We start from the raw sequence: 17431 nt of genomic DNA, 5'->3' as shown, positions 1-17431 counted from the left end.
TGGCTGTTGGCACAATTGCAGCTTTGCCTCTGGGAGCCATTAGGCTGTGGCCCCGAAAGCCTGGATAGCTGTTTCAGCAGGTCAGATTGTGAGAGCCCTGTGTTTTTGTTGGCATGGAGAGCCATGTAGGATTTCAAACTATGAATAGCCTTAAAATTTTCCCTGTCCTAGCTCCCTACTAAGTGCTTTGAGTAGTGGGGCTAAAGTGAAGAAAACTTTTCCCTTCCAGTCCTCCCCTCATAAACACACACCCCAAATATAGTGACCCAGATGATTTCCTGGCACTTTTCTGAATGCCAGAGTTTCTGAGGCCATCTTCTGGGAAGAATGCATTGCTTTAGAGATTTTTTTGAACCTACAAATCCACTGTGAAGATGAATGATACCTCCTCTCCCAGCCCCAGAGCCCTCTCTGCTGGCATAGTTCTCTTTTCAGGTAAAGAGGCTTAGAGTGTGAAAGCTTGCTATAGATTGGGGGACATCTAAGCCCATATTATCTCTGTGCTGGTTTCACCTGCCCATTTGCAAACGGAACACCAGTTTTATAATGCCCAGTAAACAGTTGGCCCCAGAGGCAAGTGGTATAAACTGAAAGGGTAAATCCAGGCTGATACACATTCTCACGGTGAGTTTGCTTTGCTGGGAAGGGCCCATTGTGCTTCTCTATTCCCTGTAGCTCTGTGGTTTGCTTGGAGCAAGCATCTTTAAACTACAGGTTGGAAGACTTCTCTTAGAATTCAGAATTGTCACTGTGGCAGATGTAGTGGACTAGCATGCCAATTCCTAGTGTGTAGAGATTGGAAAATATAAAGCTTTATTTCCCAGATTCCCTTGCAGTTTGGGTTTTGATGGGATTGAGGTTCTGCTAATTAGATCCACTTCTTTGAGACTTGGATGTGGGAACCAAGTCATGTGTGGAAAGAGCCATGTGTGGTCGTGTGGAGCCACGGTTGTGTGGTTCTGGAGCAGCTAGCTTTAGCCATGGCTTCCCAGCTCAGCAGGCAGCTTCCTGAGCTAAGCAGCTCCCTCGGTGGCCCCGATCTATGGCACGGATTTGGGAATCACTCCTGGAGTCAGTTCCTTAGCTAGCCATCTCCCCTCTTCCATTTAGTATCTTGTAGTAAATCCCTCTTTGTAAACCTGCTGACATAACTCTGTAGCTGCAAAGCTATCCATTGTCTTATCTTGTTCATTTATTGGCTGAGACAAAATAAAATGTTGGAATTTGACCTTTGACCTTGATTTTATTACAGATATCCTTTCACCAAAGATAGTTTTGGACTATCCTGTTCCCTTTACATGCTTTTCCTGGTGATAGTGGATGACCTTACATTGAACTTTTTCCCAGAATTATGTTGATTGAACTGTTTAATTGGTACAATTTCATGTGCCAATTCATACCTCATCTTTCCATAAAGAATATTATATTATTAATAAGTATAGCTATTTAATAATACCTATGGAACGCATATCTGCTGAAGCTTGTCACAGACACAGAAAGGATTAGGAGAAACACTTTGCTGTTTATCAAGACATAAGTACTGGCATATCAATTTCAACAAAACAGCACTACCCTATTATATAAATCTTGGCTACGTTAATTCTTGACATCACAATATAATCATGGCATCTTATGACAACTCAAAAAATGTTAATGTGATATTGTTCCTGAGGTATCACACTAGTCTCTGATTTTAATTCGTTGTCTTATGGACTTATTTTTACCCTAGTTTGCTGAAACATTGCTATGAAAAATGGACTAAAGATATTTCAGGCATACAGAGAGTGCTGGTTGGAAAAGCACTGATTTAACTGGGCAGGACTATGCTCAGAAATTATAAAGTTGGAATATATTCCTGAAGTGCATTCTTTTAATCCTTGAAGGTTTTGTCCTTCAGCTAGACACAGCTACAGGGCAGGTCAATTTGAGAAATTAGACTGCAAGTCTGAGTGGAGAATGCTTTCTCATCTTGCAGGTTCTGTGGAAAGAGCTCTGCCTCATGCCAGATGCTCAAGGACATGTAGGAAAAAGCATTTCTGAAGAAGGAATAAGCATTCTGTCTGTAATTCAGAACTAAAAAAGGAATTTGTTTATTGAGAGCAAGAGGATGCAAGCAATATAAAAATCAAAAGCTTATCTGGCTTTAATTGACTTTTCTTTCTCTGCTTCTCAAAATGGAGTTGGATTTTATTTGTACATTTTCTATGGGTCCCATATGCTCAGAAATCCTTATACAGGGGAAGCTGTGGGACAGAGTCCTTAAGTGACCCTTTATGAGAATTCTTATCAGGGTGGGAGTAATTGCTCAATGCTGCCTACTTCTTCCCCTTCTGCTTCATGTGTACTACAAAATAGTCATTGCATGCGATGGTGAGCCCAGCGATTAGCGAAAAGAAGCTCTGGAAGCCCACTTTGCCATCTCGACACTGGTCCAGGTCCTTCATTATTTTGTCCACGGCCAGAGGGTCTTTTTGATTCTGAAAAAAAGAACAGAAGCAAGAACCGTCAGTCAGTGGTTGCAGTGACGAGCTTCTTTGATTTGTTCTGCTGACTACTATATGTATACTCTCCTCATTATTTGAATTCTTGCTTTAGATCACAGTGATATTTGGAGGTCTTCTAAATGTACTTCTCTGCTTTGAGAGAGCATATCAGTAAATTCATATTTATTGCAGGCTAGGAAAGAGGTTTCCATGGCATTCTTTTATGTAACTCAGGGACTAGAAACAGTCTATTTCTAGAAAGAGGAGAAAGACGAGATACAGTGCCAGAGAAGGGAGATCCACGACTCTGAATTCTCAGTCCACTTAAAATCTGACCTGCTTTACTCACAGTCCAACTGTTACCACAAATTTTTTTTTCCTTTTTTTTAATTGGAGGATAATTGCTTTACAATATTGTGTTGGCCTCTGCCATACAAATTATTTTGAAGGTAATGGACCATGGAGTTAAGTGTTAGTTCCTTAGTTGTGTTTGACTCTTCCCAATGCCATGGACTGCAGCCCGCCAGGCTTCTCTGTCCATGGAATACTCCAGGCAAGAACACTGGGGTGGGTAGCCATTTTCTTCTCCAGGGGATCTTCCTGACCCAGTTATCGAACCCGGGTCTCCTGCACTGCAGGCAGACTCTTAACCATCTGAGCCATCAGGGAAGTCTGTTACCACAGTTTTAAAATTTACATTCTCTTAACAAATTTTCATTCCTCATAGCACGGTCAAGTCCTTAAAAAAGAAACTCCTTATGAAAGACCTCATGAGATGACTTAGGGAGTAAATTTCAGATCTATGTCCTATGGATTTTGAAGCAATGCTAACGATACCCTGGGATGGGTTAGATTTAAAGAGGAAAGGCAGTTGGTCCTCTTTTCTTGGCACAGCTGAGGCCAACCTAGTGTGACTTAATATCATATTAGCCAGGTGAGTAAGTCACACACCTTGGTGGACCTTCATGTAACAGCTAAGAATTGAGGCTGGACTAGAGTGTCTCTAAAATTGCTTCTGTTCTTAATGAGTTGGCCACTCTATGTCATACTATACTCTTTCTTGGATGTTTTACATTGGATGTGTTTCAAAAGTAGAACATGTGATGGAGTCATAGAACTCCCCACAACTCTTAGCACAAATGCATGGAACTGGAACGAACAGGTTAAGATCCCTTTTGTTTTTTCTTTTCCCTTGCTTTCATGCATGATTGGTTTAATCACTCCTTTTCATAGTGTTGATGCTTAGAAGTGCAAAACTGTATTTCTCCTGTGGGGTCCATACCATCAACCAGAAGTAAATATGGCCATTTACAGGTGTTAAAGGGTTCAGGGGGACTTTCCTGGTGGGCCAGTGGTTATGACTCTGTGCTTCCAATGCAGGAGGGTGGGTTTGATCCCTGTTCAGGGAAATAAGATCCCACATGCTGTGTGGTACAACCAAAAAAAAAAAAAAAAACCCCACTAAGGGCTCAGGTAAAGCATTTATGAGTCCTGTTGACTGCATACCTGAGTAAGGGAACTGACACACACTGTCTTAAGTGTGCGGGATGTTTATATAAACTGCGCTCAGAAACCCTTTAAGGCAAGCAGCAGCATTTCCAACATGCCCTAAGCAGTCAACTATAACCTGTCTATGCAGCTACCTCCCTCTTTTGGTGGGTTTCAGTTAATTCTGGCCTCAACCCCAGCTTCCTGGCTGTGGTCACAAGCAGTGCAATTTGGATGACATAAGGGATCAGGTTTAGAAACAAAACGCTCTGTCAGTGTAGCCAGTGTGGGTGTGCCTGGAATTATGACCCCATGCTTAGAATAAATTGTACTGCCATGTTCCGAACTGTGTTGAACACTTTATCGAACCACAAAGCCTTTAGGAAGGGTCTTTGTCTCATGTGATAGTCATCTTGGCTTCTAACTTACGTAACAACACAATTAACGAGTGTTTAGAAGCAGACTGAGAGCTTCTTTGTGTGATGGGCAGGTTTACAATAAGAACATTTTGTCCTTGAATTTTATGCTTGCCTAGAAGGATCACAGAAAGTGAAAGTGGTCTTGGAGATAATCATGTCCAGCCTCTCATTTTACAGAGCGCCTGAACTGAGGCACAGAAAGCTGAAGCAACCTTCCCAGTGTTAGTTAGGGTCCTGGTCTGGGTTTGTATCACAGAACTGTAAGAAAGCAGAGCACCAGTGTCCTCTAACTCATTCTAGGATAGCACTGTGGTATCTGCAGCTCTAAGATACAAGTTAAATGATTTCTATCTGTTTATTTGACTGATACTGATAACCTATAAATCATCATGTCCTATAAAACCTTATGTTTACTGAGTCAGGAGTCAGGGGTTTAACTACTGCTGTTTACCATGCAGATGACAAGAGGCAGGACTCTGCCTTTTACCATCTCCTCCCCAGTGGTTCAGAAGGTAAAGACTCTGCCTGCAATGCAGGAGTCACAGGTTCAATCCCTGGGTGAGGAAGATCCTGAAGATCCCTCCAGGGGAAGTTCATCCCCTGGAGACAGGCATGGCAACCACTCCAGTATTCTAACCTGGAGAATTCCATGGACAGAGGAGCCTGGTAGGCTACAGTCCATGAGGTCACAAAGGGTTGGACACAGTTGAGTGACTAACACTTTCACTTTCCCTTCACCCTTTATAGGCTAATGCAATGTTCTACACCAAGTACAGTCCTGATCCCTTTAAGTGATTCTGGTTGTGGCAGGCAGAGAAGGGTTTGCATTTCAATCTAGTAGCGCAGGCATAAACTCAAATTGTGCTTCTGTGTTCTCATAGCATTATCAATGTGAAAAGCAGTTTTTTCTGGAGCGATGCTTGGCTCTCATTCAGCAGATGCTTGACACCATTCGTTTAGAGTAGTGTTGGGAAAAAGTTTGAAAGTCTTTATCTAAAGGGATTTAATTTAAGAAGGGACATGAGTGGATGTGACCAGGACGGGGCACCTCCAGCGCCAGGTTTATGGACCTGAGGGCAACAAGGCAAGCTGGATGATTACTCTGGTGAAAGACCTTCTTTCCTGCAACTCTGTCTCAATGGACACAGTGACTCCAGAAGGAATCTTTCTAACACCTCTTATTGTGATTTGTGTGTAGTCTCATTTCACTTCCAAACTGTAAGCTCCTTAAGAGCAGGGGCTATATGTCTTCTTTACTTTCTGTTTCCTCCCATAGTATCTTACAAACAGGAGGCACTCAATAACATTTAATAACTAAATGAATGAAAACACCTTTCTAGTAGTGACTTCTACCGGGAAGGGCTAGAAAGAGGAAGGGAAAGGACACAGGGCCCAGAAGCATTATAACGGATTCTTCCTGAGCCTTTCAACACTTACTTCCAAAAATCCAGGGAACTCCTTTTCCATGAGTACTCTCAGGTCTTCCTTTGTTAAGTAACCTTTATCACCTGCAAATTTGTGAAATGTGAACATCATGGTTTCCATGGCGTGCTCCATTTGAGACGGCATTTTGGTGAAATCTGTTGAAACCTATTAAAGGATGGAAAGAAACAATACACATTAACTCTAAAAAATTTTATTCATTTATTTATTTGGTTGTATTGGGTCTTAGTTGCCGCAGGCAGGCTCTAGAGCACACAAGCTCAGTAGCTGTAACCCACACGGCTTAGTTGCCCCAAGGCTACATTCAGGGACATGAATTACCAGTCTTTTGAGAATGACTGGAAGAGCTCAGCCATTCAATCCTTTTCCAATTCACCCCAGGTTTGGGGCCTTCCTCCTGCTGATGGAAACAGGCACTTCAGGTACTGGTGCTCTGAATGAGGGGTTTTATCTAGTTGCCTGCTAAGTTTGCATAATGAAGAATAAAAACTCTGATCATTTGGAAAAGCAAGATCAGTGCCCCTTCGTTTAACTGACAAAGCACCTACTGAGAGAACAGATGTCTCACCACTTCTCTTGGTGGCGGTGGTGGCGGGCGCTGGTAAATGGGACTCTTCCATGTGGACATGGCTGAATACCAACAGCCACAGGCAAGCGTCATTAATAAAAGAACTTCAACCCTCCAAGCTTCACTAGACCTTGCTTGGTCTCATTCTAGGGTTTAGAAATCTGCTTAATGAATTTCATCTTCTGAGCACTTTTTTTTTTTTTTTGGCCACACAGCATGGCTTGTGGGATCTGTGCTCCCCGGCCAGGGATTGAACCCAGGCCGCTTCAGTGAAAGTGAGGAACCCTAACCACTGGATCTCCAGGGAATTCCTTGTATTCTTTACTAAAGTTCTGAACTTGTTATTGATCGTAACAAAGTCATTTGCATCTTTGGTAGCAACATCAGTTGCCCTACCCAAATACAAGCTACCCAAAGCCTTGAGGAGGAACAAGTAACAGTATATACTAATCACTTTGGGGATCTGATATATTTTTGGCAGCACTAGACAGAACAGCTACTCTCACAGTCTGAGGTGCAGTGGGAAAGGAAGAGCTTTTCATTGTGAATAGCTTAAAAGAAAGGAAAGGATTTGTCAGATCATTATATTCAGGTATAATAATCTGGGGGCATTTGTCTCATCAAGGCCCAATGCCTGGTACTTAAGAGGAGCCCAGTGAATTTTGCTTAATTGGAAGGCATGCTTCAGCAAGAACAGAGTAGCTTTGGCTTACACTAACTAAAATCACTACTGGATAGGAAACAGATGAAATTGAATCGAGACTAATATACCACTCAAAAAAAAAAGTTAGGAATTGGTTTAGAGTAGAAGGCAATGGCAACCCACTCCAGTGTTCTTGCCTGGAGAATCCCAGAGACAGGGGAACCTGGTGGGCTGCCGTCTATGGGGTGGCACAGAGTCGGACACGACTGAACCGACTTAGCGGCAGCAGCAGCAGTCCCCAAACATTTTGGCACCAGGGGCTGGTTTTGTGGAAGACAGTTTTTCCACAGATGGGGAAGGGGTATGGGGGATGGTTTCAGGATGATTCAAGAGCATTACATTTATTGTGCACTTTATTTCTAATTGAATGCCATCACTGATCTGACAGGAGGTACTGGTCCACAGTCCCAGAGGATAGGGACCCTTGGTTTAGAGCAGTGGTTGAAGGGGAGGCTGGCATCTTCTCCTGAAGAGTCTCAATAGGAACTGGAGACATGCATTCATTCTGGTTCCTGTTGCTGACATATTTGTACTCAACACAGATCCCTAAATGCTATATTTTACCGAGGAGAAGGTGGAGCTGGTGAACACGAGGATTGAGCAATTACACTTTGAGTTGAAAGTCCTACCCCTTAATCCCCAGAAAAGTACAGGAATCAGCATGCCAAAGAATGTGCTACTCTAGAGAATACTATAAGCCAGAATCTGGCATGATTCATCTGGAAGACTTCTCATGGAGAGAGCAGCAAATTCAAGGTCCGCTGTGGGATGAATTCCAGAGGACTCACATCCTTTCTCCTCTCTCCTGACACGGCCAGTATCTGGCTTCACATGGCAGTGGCTTAGAGGGAGTCAGCCTCGCCTGGATTGGCTCTGCAAGTCCAGCAGCATAAGAGGTACTGAGTGAGTCACCTTTGGGAGAAATTTGTGGCATCCCACTTCAGTTCTCAGGACATATCTCAGGAAAGGAGTCAGATACCAGAGGTTTAAAAATACCTGTGCCCAAGCTCTACAGCCAGAGCACTTCACAGTCAATGCCCAAAGATCTCAGAAGCTGATCTGGCTGTGGGACAGCTCATTCACTTTCTTCACAGGGCAGAACAGAAGGAAAATGCGCTGCAAAGCCAGAGATGTAAGAAAGGGAATTGCAGCATGAAAAGGACCCCTGAGACAGGAAACAGGCTACTTCAGGAACTTCTAAGAAATACAGGTTGTAAGCTGAGGAAGTCCTGGCCACCCTTGAATACGTTCTTCAAGAGAGTGAGGCCCTCCTTCCTGGAGTGAGCACTCAGGTCTCAGGACACTCCAAACCCAGGCAGGGATGGTCTGCGCTTACTATGAACTGTGGGAGCTTTTCTGCCCCCACTGGATCCCGCCTGCTGTTTACTGAGCACATGGGCTGTGGCCACAGCAGCCAGCGCAGACTCTCAGTTTGTTCCTTAGTGCTTGTACTCAGTGGATAAGTCACGTCCAACTCTGCGACCCTATAGACTGTAGTCTGCTAAGCTCTGTGTCCAAGGGATTCTCCAGGCAAGAATACTGCAGTGGGTTGCCATTTCCTTCTTCAGGGGATCTTCCCCACCTAGGGACTGAACTTGCATCTCCTGGATTGGTAGGTGGATTCTTTACCACTTGAGTCACCTGGGGAGCCCGTTTGTTCGGTAGACCTTCTGCAATAAGAATGCAGAACAGAGGATACTCGGGAGATCTAAGGTTGTGGAAGCAGAAATAGGTTTGAAAGTCAGAGATGACCACCCTCTCATCAGTAACCACGGCTCCTGAGGGCACGGACAAGGGCTAGGAGCAAGTCATTTGGTTTTGAAGGCGAAGCCAGCACACTGATTTTAGAGTAAGATGAAGGAAAAGGGGAAGATGTCATGAACACTATTCTCTTGGCTAGTGGATGGATCCTCCAGTTCTTCCAGAGTGTGGTGGGAGCCCTACTGAGCCAGCCCGCCAGGCCCTCCCATCTTGGGCGTGGCTCACCCGGGCTGGGCAGATGGATTGGTTGCTAAAGCAGCAGTTCAAACTTGAATCTGGCGTTACCATTACTGCCTCCGCCCACCGCGGCCGTTCTCCAGCCACCCGAAGAGCTCCACCCCCAGGTAGGGGTGTTACTCTAGCTTCCGGCTCGGAAACACTTCTACTGGATGGCCTTGGGCTGAGAGGCAGCGGCATCCTCTCTGTTCCGCAGGCAGCCTACTGCCATTTCATCATTTATCTGCCTCTCCATCCTCGATTTAAGTTCTTATAGGGTAAGGGCTATTATTCTGTTCTGTCTAGAAACCACTAAATAGTGGTATAGTGTTGCTAATGAGCGAATGAATGAATCAAACAATTCCGTTGGCTGGAGCTGAGGTGCAGGTGTGATTACCCAGGTCTGGGCTGAAACCCTGGCCACTGGAGCAGAGCAGGAGGTGAGGGCTGGGAAGGGCCTGGAAAGGGGCAATGAATCAACAGTAGAGTACATTCCATAGTGTAGGAGAAAATGGTGTGTCCTGCTAAACAGGTCTGGTCACCCAACACTTTTTCTCTAGTTTTGGTTTATCCCTCTTGATTGCTTTCTCACTGTGAGTTCAACAAGCTCTAACTACCTCATTGTTGGTCACTCACGTTTTTACTGAAATCATTTTATTGTGATGTCTGTGTTTCTCCTATACAGGTCTGAAGAGTGGATGCTCACATAGGTTTCTTTGTGTAACTGTCTCTTCGGAAAAAAATTCTGGGCTCTACATACTTAATTACAGTGGTGGGAATTCAATTTTTGCTGTACCTACACTGAGAACCTACTTTGCATGACTAGGCTCATGTGGGCCCCCTCTCCACAGCCCCCACCCCCATGGTGCTTGACTTTGGGGAGTTCACCAGCTAAGGTCATACTATTTTAAAATATGTCCTGAATTCTAGTTAACTGTGCTTCTGTGTCTTTCTCCACTAAACTGTGGGCTCCAGGAGCAGACTCTTAGAAGCCAGCACCCTGCCTTCAGAGTCTGCTCAATGAATTAGTCAGTAGGAAATTGACAATAATATAAATTTTGATCCTTCTGGGAGTAGCATGGAAGTAGGGGTCCTCCTTAGAAAAGTGTCTGCTCCTAAGCAATATCAAAAGTTTGCTCTGGACCCATGCCCAGATCCAGGCCATAATTTCAAAAAGATTTCTAAAGAGTAAGAAGTCTGATCTCTTCTGTGTCTTGTCCATACCCTAGTTTTCTTACAGCCCACCCAGAAAACAATTGGCAGAATGTTAGTAAAAATAAACATGTTATCTAAAAATGTTTTGGGTGTCCTTCTTTTTGATGATTTTAAAAAGAAAAAAAAAGGGGGTGGGGGATGGAGGGTTGGGATTGAATTTGATCCCTAAAGGGAATTCAGAAAAAGTGAGTTGAAGCAATGGACCTAATCCCGGCTGTCTCTCCCACCTTTCACCAAACATAAAATTTTCCCATTAAGAAAATGAGCAGCAAAAGAAGAGTTCCAGATACAATCCAATAGGAAGAACTCTGAGGCCTTCTCTACCCTAACAGAGTACATCCAATTTTCCCTGACGAGTTGTCAGGTATCCGCCAGAACGGACAAACAAGAGCCATTGTGACAACAGCCATTAAGTCCATTGTTGGATTAGGTGGTAGTTATTGAATAAAGGGCTAGGAAGTGCTGAAAATTGTTAAAGATAAATTCATTCTCTTTGCTTTTGATGTGAGATTCCTAAATTGTTGAGTCCCAGAAAAATGAGAAGCTTAAGACTCTAAAAAGATCAGCTTTCCTAGCAGTCTGAGTGCTAATCTACACTTTATATCTCTGAAAGGATTCTATTGTTGCCTTCAACTTTAAAAGACTGGACTGGATCAAGGCCATACCAAGTGGGTAGTGCTCTAAAAAAGTCACAGGGTTGGAGATGTCCGTGGAAAGCAAAGAGGCACTCAGTCTCAGCTCCACCCAGCCCACGCCCTGACCTCACTGGAGAGTAGCTGCTGGAGAGGTTGGCCAGGTGCCAGACATGGGAGGAAAGGGGGCCATCCGATGTTGTATGCAGGAAAAGCCAGGGAAGAGCATCACCTAGAAATCAGAGTGCTTTATGCACAGAAGACCATCAGGAAAATCTGAAGAACCAAAATAAGAATCTCCAAATGGTGGATCAAAGACCATAGTGAAGAAAGGAGCTTCTGGCTGTTAAGGGAGGAATACATCACTTGGAAGAGATGATTAAATAGAAACCGGACAGGAATCTGTGGGGGCAGGGCTGATGAAGACGTTTCAGATGAATTATGAACTCATTCCTGCCCTAATGCCTGGCATCACCTTTTGCAATTTGATGAAACACGCTGGAGGCAAAGATCACTGACAGGGTGTTTCTGTGGGCCTGGCCTCACCTGAAGGGCAGGATATAAGTCCAGTGCTGCAGGCTGAAACTCATGCTGTAGGGGAAAAAAAATCTGCAGTAACTGTAAACCTCTCAGTGGGAAGCGCTACCTCCCAAATAAAGCTGAGGCAGCCTGCCAGTGGGCATCCAGGCCGATAACCCAGCAGCTGAAACGCCATGACCCTACCAATCTAACCTGTCCTCAACCACAGTTCAGTCAAGAAACCTCTCCTTCAGATGGCCGGCCTGTCCGGGTGTGACTCATTTCCTCTTGGAAAATGCCCTCTAAAATGGCACAGTTCCCCTTTTCCTTCAGGGAGTGTTCTGTCTGAACCATCTGCAGAGAGAGTCTGGAACCATCCAGGCCACACCCACATGGTCTCACAACTAAGTCACAGGCTTCCACTAGGAGAATCCGGGAGCCCTTTGTGCTAACCACGCCCTGCAGAAACCTCAAGGGAGGGAAGCGGGTGGGCTTAACGTATTCCAGAGCCTGGCCCAGGGCCCCATGGTGCCTGGCACAGGGCTAGCTGCTCTGCTGGCCCCTCCACCCCCGCCCAACAAGGCAGATTCCGGGTTTCAGTTACGTGGAGACCGCCCGAGGCTGGAAAGTGCGGTATTCAGGTCTGGGACGAAGCACCAGTCCTTTGCCAGGCTCAAATTGTGTCCAGGTACCAACAGCTCATTGTACTGGGCCAGGTTAATCTGGGGTGTTAGATCCTTCATTAAACTTGCTCTTCCTCTACCTCTGTATAGTTCCACTTGTTTAACTAAAATAGCAAGAAGGAAACCCTTTCAATACAAAACCCACTTAAGTGGTGGCTGAAAGTGGTGGCTCCCCCCTACCCCCTCAGCAAAACTGTTTTAAGGAAAACAAATAGGACCGTCTTCCCTCCGCTGGTAGAGAGAAACTTCTCGTCTAGCAGACAAATAACAGGAAGCCCAACCTTGAAGCTTCGAGGAGAGGGACAGAGGGGTGTCCTTTAGGGAGAGAACCCGCCAGCCCTCTCCGAGTCTGCACGGGCCCTCCAGCTAGACTACGAACATTTGCACAGACCTGCAGCCGGAGCCCACAAAGAAACAAGCCGGCCAGGACAGGGGGGCCAGAAACAGGGATTCGGGTAACTGGGGAGACTAGTCGAAAAGCAGGAAGGGTGTAAAGAAAGATACACTAAAAGGTAGGTGAGAGCAGACCCCGGGGCACCAACACCGAAGTACTAGTAAAGGCCAAGTGCTCCCTCCTCTGGGGGTCTGGGGGGTCGCGCCGGGGAGGGACAGGGGAGGTGCTCGCCCAGCTGGGGTGTGGCCCAGAGCTCGGGGAGAGGATACCCCTGCATGCCCAGCCGACGCCCGACCACCACCATCGTCCTACCCCCACACCTGGGACGCGCGGGAGCCGCCGATGTGGGGATTTCCCCGGGCGCGGGATGTGGGGCCGGGGACCGCCCGGGACCGGCGGGCAGGACTCACCTTGGCGGGAGGCGCAGCGGGGACGCTCGGCTGGCGGGGACTCGCGGCCAGTGAGCACAGCGCCGCGGGCAGGGCGCCTTAGTACGTGGGGGTGGGGGGGGCGGGGGGAGGCAGGAGGAGCCTGGGCGGGTGTCAGGGCCTCGGCTCACCCCACCTCTTCCCCTCCCTCCTCTTCCTGCCCTCCTCCCTCTCCCCCCGCCACACTCACACCCCGGGCGCAGCGCACACACCCTTCTCTCGCTATGCGGAGTAGCCTCGCTCCAGGCCTCCACCCGCCCCCAGAGAGAACGATATTGTAAACTCTTCCTACTCAAATGCTCTCAAATATTTTCGTGCCCTTCCTCTCGGGTTTGCTTTCAGCGAGTGTGGAAATCAAAGAATCCAGTCGTCCTGCGGGTGGGGCGCGCTGGCCCAGAACCAGATTGTAAGCTCCTCGTCTGTAAACTACAGGTCTAGGAATTATTTTCTAGATGATATTGTAGGGAGGGGCACCTGGAGTCCTTAAAACCGCAAAGGCGTCAGTCTGGGTTTCAGATTAGACTCTAAGAGGTAAATTGGGAGGGTTCCAAGGCCTGCAGCGGGTCTCCCCCTCACTCACCGCCCGGCCTACGGGCTGTTTTCTGAGAAGCCGAGTTCACTGCCCGCCGCAGTGAAGGGGGTGGTCGTGCTGTTTGGCTTTTTAGCTCCAGGGAATTACAAACCCTTGGTTGAACTGGAAATTGACCCCTCTTAGCGTGCTTGGCAGTTGGTCAGTTTCGGCTGTAGTTGACTTTATTAAAACCTGTTTAAGAATCTCCTTTTTTTCGTTTTTTTTTTTGTCCTGAAATTGGCCTGTTCGGTCCTCAAAGCACTTCAGAAGGAATTTCCCAGCTGGTGCTATCCACTCCCCCCAACCCCCGACATTTATTTTAATTGTGGTTCAGGGTTAAATGCAAACTACTAGCAGCTGTTGGTGGAAAAGGGCCCAGTCCCAAGTCTTGGGTTTTCCTTTGTTGCCACGGGAGGTCCTGGGAGAAGTGAGTGATCCCTGAGGAATGAGCAGTCTTGGGGAATCCTCCAAATGCCTCCATGTGACTAATCTGAGCTCTTGCCAGGAAAACTCAGATTTCAGTTCTCACTCCACTGAGTTCCTCAACCTTGGCGCTGAACGTTCAATGGGGCAGTTCTGCGGTCTTCCCATAGGCTTCCTAAGCTCTTCCTAGGCTGTTGGTTACAGTCAAGAGTGGAGAAAATGCTCGATCCCTTTAGCTCCAGGAAAGATGCAACTGGATTTAGAATGAGAACACCTGAGTTCCTATACTATGCACTCGGTGATTCCTTCATTTGATTTGCAATGTTTAGGAATGCTTAGTGTATGTACTAGGGCCTGGGGATTCGGAAATCAAAGAATCAGTCTGTCCCTCAACTTCAAGCCTTGTTGGAAGATAGATTAGCAAACAAAATCCACTGAGTTCAGTGAATGGTAGAGGATGCTATTGGACACTGTGAGCATTGAGGAGGCACCTCCAAGTCCCCATGGAATGATCACAGAACAATTCCTGAAGCAGGAACATTTGATAGATGTTTTAAAGATAATATTTACTGTGACTTTGAAATTTGATTGTAAAAAAGGTGCATTCTTCTTGTAGAAGGTTTGGAAAATATACCAATGTAGAAGGAGAAAAATAAAATCACTTGTAAATGCATGGACCAAAGATAAACATTTTTATGTATTTCCTTTTTTTTTTTTTTTCCATATTTATGTGGTTGCATTGAGTCTTTGTTGGGCCCAGTAGTAGCCCCATGACATGTGGGATCTTTCTGGACCAGAGTTCAAACCCACGTCCCCTTCATTGGCAGGCAGATTCTCAACCACTGGACCACCTGGGAAGTCTTGGGTAGTAGTTATTTAATGAAGGGCTGCTGCTGCTAAGTCGCTTCAGTCATGTCCGACTCTGTGCTCCTCTGTCCCTGGGATTCTCCAGGCAAGAACACTGGAGTGGGTTGCCATTTCCTTCTCCAATGCAGTAAAGTGAAAAGTGAAAGTGAAGTTGCTCAGTCGTGTCCAACTGTTAGTGACCCCATGGACTGCAGCCCACCAGGCTCTTCTGCCCATGGGCTATTCCAGGCAAGAGTTCTAGAGTGGGGTGCCATTGCCTTCTCTGAGTGAAGAGCTAGAAAGTGCTAAAATTTGTTAAAAAAATAAACAAATTCATTCTTTTTGCATTTGATATGGAATTCCTAAATTGTGACCACATTGATTATAAAATTACGTATTCTATTTTTGCTCCATAACTTATCTTTACTATTTATATGTCATCAAGAGCATGATTGTTCATTTACTCATTCCTTTTTTTTCATTCAACAAGTTACTGCAGTTGACTCTTTATATCTGAGAGTTCTTCATCCTCAGATTCAACCAACCATGGATCAAAAATATCCAGAGAAGTAATTTCATAAATGTCCAAAAAGCAAACTTGAATTTGCAACAATTTGCACAGCATTTACATAGTCTTTACAATTATTTGCATTCTGTGAGGTATTAAAATGAACTTGTAAAACAGAAAGATACAGACTTATAAAACTTATGGCTGGGGCCAAGGAAGGGATAGTTAGGGAGTTTGGGATGGTCATGTACACCCTGCTGTATTTAAAATGGATAACCAACAAGGACCTACTGTATAGCACAGGGAACTCTGCACAATGTTATGTGGCAGCCTGGATAGGAGGGGAGTTTGGAGGGGAGAATGTATATGATGACTGAGTCCCTTCCCTGTTCATCTGAAATTATCACAACATTGTTAATCACCTATACCCCAATACAAAATAAAAAGTTAAAAAGTAATCTAGAGGTGATTTAAAGTACACCAAAGGTTGTGTGTAGGTTATATGTGATACTGTATCATATAAGGGACTTGAGCATCTGTGGATTTTGGTATATGGGGAAGTTTCTGGAACCAATACCTACAAGGATTCCAAGAAACCACTGTATTTGATTACACTGTAGCTCCTTTACTCTCTTCTCTGGCCTACCAGCCAGACTCTCAGGGCTCCCAAGTCTTAGTGGCTACAGCTTCACAAGACAGATGGAACCTGGGTTTCCAAAGCACTGTGCTGAGTGTTGAAAGTATAGTGGTAGAAATGGTTGCAGGATGGACTTCCCTGGTGGTCTAGGGGTAAAAAATCCACCTGCCCATGCAGGGGACATGGATAGGTCCCTGGTCTAGGAAGACTCCACAGGCCAGGGAGCAACTAAGCCTGTGTGCCACAACCATTGATGCTGCACGCCCTAGAGCCTGTGCCCCGCAACAAGCAAAGCCACCTCAATAGGAAGTCCACAGAGAGCAACAAGAGTAAGCCCGTGTGCAGCAACGAAGACCCAGTGCAGCCAAAAGTAAATAAAGCATTTGAAAAATGGTTAGACACTATCTCTGCCCTCTTGTGACATTTTTTTTTTTTTTTTTTTTACTCTAGGTACTGGTAGATCCATAAAGCTCTAAGTACCTGCCATGCCTTTCATCTCTCTCTAGGAGAGGTGGTCCCAGGCAGTTCTTTCTCCAGAAGGTGGTTATCCTTTATAAACCACAGGTTAACAGAGCCAGCTCTGTCTCCTGAGTGACAGCTGATCAGACCAGGGACTAGCGCTTGAGGCAGAGCTGCCCACCAAGGATGGTAAGGTGGTAGGGGCGGGGTGGGGGAGATGTGGGGAGAGGAGCAGACCGAATGGCCACCAGAAGAGTGGGAACAGATTGAGACAATGTGGTTCCTAGAACAAAGAGGAGGTGGTATTCACGTTCTCCACCAGGCCCATTGCACATTCCAGCGTAGGAAATACTGGGAGTAGGGGGTGTTGCTCTACTAATGAGGCAGTATTGGGTATTTTTCCCAGTTCTCCATGTCACATAGCAATGAAACCCACTTCCCAGTGGTTCTCAGCTCTTGCATTTGTGGTTGCAGCATAGAGGGCATGACGTCCACCAGAAATGTGTTCTTCCTGTCACAGTATGGAGGTGTTGCTGAGAAGAGGCTGCTGAACCAGAGACTATATTCCTAGCACCTCTTGCACTTCATGTGACTCAGTGACTAATCATCAGCAGAAGGGGGCTGGAAGTGATGGGTGTCACCTGCAGGCCAAAGGGGTTAAGAGATGACTTTCCACGTTCTTTTTCTCCATCTTCTGAATTCTGAAATTCTAGGGGTAGAGAAGCCACAGCTGGAAGGAGCCCGAGTCCCAGAATCACTGAATGGAGGAAAACCAGCAGCTAACCAGGAACATTTTCATCTGACTAGTTTTGTGGGTGAGAAAGAACCTCATAATTTGGGTATGTATTTGTTACAGCAGAACAGGGTGGCATTTTTTTGAACACTGAGCGACTGATCTGATCTGATTTTGGCAGCATACCCAAAAAGATTAAGTGGCATGTATAGGAATCACACTATTATACTGGTCACATTTCAGCATCATGGTGGCACTGTTTAGGTAGACCCTTTTAGCGCCCTGATCACTCTCAGATACTC

The 17431-nt window shown here is 45.8% G+C and overlaps 1 protein-coding gene across 1 annotated transcript; it reads right to left on the bottom strand.

The window, feature by feature from the left end:
* Positions 1-2066: 2066 nt before the first annotated feature.
* On the bottom strand, positions 2067-13089 carry S100A10 (S100 calcium binding protein A10). The gene is made up of 3 exons (XM_005894977.3): positions 12935-13089; positions 5828-5980; positions 2067-2477 (listed from the first exon to the last, which is right to left on the bottom strand). Exons 2-3 carry the CDS (start codon positions 5957-5959, stop codon positions 2316-2318), a joined length of 294 nt encoding a protein of 97 aa, XP_005895039.1. The 5' UTR covers positions 5960-5980; positions 12935-13089; the 3' UTR covers positions 2067-2315.
* Positions 13090-17431: the final 4342 nt, after the last annotated feature.

The sequence above is a fragment of the Bos mutus genome, chromosome 3, assembly GCF_027580195.1.
Source record: "Bos mutus isolate GX-2022 chromosome 3, NWIPB_WYAK_1.1, whole genome shotgun sequence".
Classification (NCBI taxonomy): Eukaryota; Metazoa; Chordata; class Mammalia; order Artiodactyla; family Bovidae; genus Bos; species Bos mutus.
This window is presented reverse-complemented; position numbering and strand designations above follow the sequence as displayed.